Below are 3,739 nucleotides of genomic sequence, written 5' to 3' on the forward strand. Positions count from 1 at the left end.
CTTGTCCATTAATCTTCATTAAATTATTTTCTAATTGGTTATCGTTCTCAATTAAGTTACACAACTAATACATATTATTTTACGATACCAAGCATTATTTATTAAAATGAAAAATAAAGATTAATGGTAGATAAAATATTGAGGTAATCGAATATTAAATAATTTAAATAATTAATAAAACAAGTCATTTTTTAATAATAATTCAACATAGAGAAAATAGCATTAAATAATCATTTATAGCATCAAGAGAGAATTATAACCTGTATAACGTTATATCTCGATTTTCCGTCAATTCCTCAAATTCGATGAAATTTGTAAAGTTAATGTGGTATTAAAATTTCGACTCGGAACGTGTTATCGATAACGAAAAATGAACGAGAGAGTAGAAAAAGAGACGGGAAAATAGCAGTGGTGAATGAAGGAATGGAAAAAGGAGAAGAGGGAGAGAAGGAGGATACGAGTAAGAGACGGGATTCCAATTAAGTGGCGTGGGACGTGGACGCCACGAAGACATCGTTACAGCATCGAGATCGCCATTATGCCGCGAAGAGGACGACCCTAACGACGTGAGCTTCTGTGATTTATGGTCCAACGAAAACGCGCCACGGGACACATGGATTATGTATCTACGGAGAGCAACTTTCTACGGAGCTGCTTTACAGGAGTGGATTAAGAGAATAATGCACTTGGCTTTTGCCGTCGTCTGCTTACGGGAAAATTAGCCCCACTCGCCTAATACGCCAACCTTGACGAACTTCGCAATATATTCCGTAACAAGCGCCTCAGTGATTACATCAAAGAGAACAAGAAGCGCTTTAAACTGTACAGCGCGCACCTACTTTCCCTTCCCTTCGCGCTTTCACTCTTGCAAAGTGTTCGGCTAACGTAAAATAGATTTGTGCTTCAATAAAAATCACCAAGGCGCCCAGACCCTCTCTCTCTTCGTGTATCTTTCCCGTGCAAGGCGAAGAAGCGTGTATTTCGAAATGAATTCAGAAGCGAGGTCGTATTGTCTATATTTGCATCCCGGAAATTCAACTGACGAAAATTGTACTTGCAAATTTCTAATCGCACCGGCTTGGCAGCCTGTCTTTTCTTAGTCGATTCGGACATCCGGCAGACGTATTCGATATCCGGCGATTGTTCCGACATATCGTACTACTATGTAAGCGCGTTGATTTACGGGTCGCGCTGCGGTCATCAGATCAAAGTGCATATCGTTAGTAGCGGCAGGAAATAGCAGGCTCTTGATTGCTTCGAGGTTGCCAAGCGGGAACGGTCAGATGAACACACACGCAATGACGCGCTCACTCACCTGACACCGCTAGATGGACAGTTCTGATTAATGGCGGGTGGGCGCTGACTTGACACTCGTAAAGGCCGGCGTCGCGTTCCGTGACGGAGCGCAGAAGCAATCGCCAGTTATTAGGTTTCTCAAAGGCCAGAGAGAATCTGGAGTCGCTCGCGTACGCGTCCACACCGATGGTGAGTAAATGAAGTTCCTCTCCTCGTCTACGCACCCAGGACACCTGGAAACGGAAGAACCGGTGGCGATATATGGAAATTCCGTCGTTGAGTATTGAGCACGGTTTCGTGAGGGAGTACGTCGTCAATATTTCCAAAGAATAACTTTGCATTGTGTCGTTTCCGATAATCAAACGTCGTAAGATGTGTAAAAGTTGGTAAAGGGATTTTACTATTAATATAGCAAAGACTGCTACTAAAAATATAACAAGTTGCAATTATTGACGCACAACTAAAGTTATGGACAGAATGAAAAGGCAAAAGAATCACTCGATGAAAAGATCCCGGAAGATCATCAGCTGCCGGTCGAGCTGGCGAGTCGCGCTATTCGTCTCACGATTTTATACACATGCGGTTGCAAAGATGGCATATTTATACGCGGTCAACTTTCGCGAGTGGACACACTACACAAGAGTAGTCTTGTTCCGCTCGCGGAAGCGCCAAGAACACTTTGCATAAATCATACGCGTCGAAGCTAATGGAACAGTGCGCCATAAAAATATGATCGTATTGCCCGTAAATCATGCTAAGTTATATCGCCAACGGCTGTTATCTGACGTAAGTATACGCCCGTACTTTTAAATCGATTGTATCGCCGCGCACGCTAAAGCACGAATAGAAACTTTGTACGCAAAAAAAAAGGAACGACGAACCCCAGTAGTGCCGGGCAAATTTAACCGAAGATAAAGTCGCGAGATGTCTGCCGACATTAATTTCTCTCGTCGTCAACGACGATATGAACAACCACGTATTCCCCCGATATTAAACATTTACGAATGAGCTCTTCCATCCCGGCGGAAATCAATGCGAAACGTTTAATTTCTGAAACAAGGAAACTTTATAACGATCCGAAACGTAGAACGAAAAATCAGTACATAGAGAGAAAACGAGAGAAGTAAAAAATCTCTCCATTTACTCTCTAAATTGGAATGAAATCTCCCTTGAAACGAGTGAAAATCTACTCGAAACGGTGGTAAAAATACTGCCACTTTGAGTTAGAAGAAAGTATATTTAACTCAAACTTAGAGTGGCTTATCGATCCACACGAGTGAATGTTCCAATCTATCAGAGTGAATTTGTTCCAGTGGCGGTAGAGATATACATGAGATTCACTCCCATTTTGAATGAAAATATTCACTCGACGATTCAGAGCGGAAAATTACATTCTACATGAATGAAAAGTCACTCAAATTTACATGTAATTCTATTTTGCGAGTGGCATTTTACCCGAACAAAATTTGGGCGACAAATTGCAATCTTACAATCCAGCTCGATTCGCTCGCGAAATGCAGCACGTACAACCACCCGAAATAGCAACCCGTTCCCGAGAGATTTCAACGAATGCCACAGTATGCGAGCGCTAATCACATCCTTTCGGCGCATCTTAACGTGAATTGTATCTCCCCGGAGGATCATGACGAATCGAGGTCGGGCCCGTGAAGACAGTCGTCCGATGTAGCACGTCGGGACAATCCCTCCCGATACTTATGATCTCGCGTACGAAAGTTTGATAACAGGAAAGTTAAAGAATCGTTAGGCATCTCACGCGTCGCGCAGGAGCTAGGCTGCCGTCTTAGGAGAGGAAGGAAGAGAGGAGGAGGAGCAGGAGAAATAGAGAGACAGAGAGAGAGAGAGAGAGAGAGAGAGAAAGCGTGTGTCCTCGAAATAGAGAACAGTTTGTGCTCGCGCGCAAGCGAAGAGAATACTCATTTGTCATTATTATAAAGGACTCAGCAGTGAATAATTACGTCTTAGTAACTTTATGTCGCATCGCCCGCGTAATATTTAGCCTGGTTTCTACGTGTCGCTCCGCTGACGGAGTCATTTACAACCGAGCGCGTCGGATCGCGCGTCGTTATTCATAATCCTAAGACTAGCGCGATCTCCACCCGCTGCGCCGATATTATCTGTTATAAATAAGCCGCAAAGCCCGGTCCGATAATTTGCGCGACCGTTGCTGCGGCGTTTCGCCTGTTAAGTAATAAGCGCGCTTAACCGGCGTAAAATACGCGGTGAAGTTGCCATCGCCACCGAACGGCCGCCCGTTGGTTATTGGTGGAGTCACCGCAAGAGGTAAAACGTTATCGAAGTTTCGATTTTGCATTCGTGCGTAGAAGACCGCACTGCATCCCTCCCTCACATTGTCCTCTCTCTTCTCCCTCTTCTCCTTCTCTCTCTCTCTCTCTCTCTCTCTCTCTCTCTCTCTCTCTCTCTC

General features: G+C 44.0%; 1 protein-coding gene across 5 annotated transcripts in view; it reads right to left on the minus strand.

Moving 5' to 3' along the window:
• Nucleotides 1-3,739, minus strand: part of LOC116842222 (immunoglobulin superfamily member 10-like) — a 155,808-nt gene that overhangs the window by 93,550 nt on the left and 58,519 nt on the right. For all 5 annotated transcript variants that reach the window (XM_032811116.1, XM_032811118.1, XM_032811117.1 and 2 more), the window contains one exon: nucleotides 1,316-1,529. In XM_032811116.1, the coding sequence (XP_032667007.1) occupies nucleotides 1,316-1,529 (214 nt within the window). The remainder of the gene's footprint in view (nucleotides 1-1,315; nucleotides 1,530-3,739) is intronic.

This window comes from Odontomachus brunneus, unplaced genomic scaffold (assembly GCF_010583005.1).
Source record: "Odontomachus brunneus isolate Ranch 3 - 2012 unplaced genomic scaffold, Obru_v1 Obru_scaffold_023, whole genome shotgun sequence".
In the NCBI taxonomy this organism is placed as follows: Eukaryota; Metazoa; Arthropoda; class Insecta; order Hymenoptera; family Formicidae; genus Odontomachus; species Odontomachus brunneus.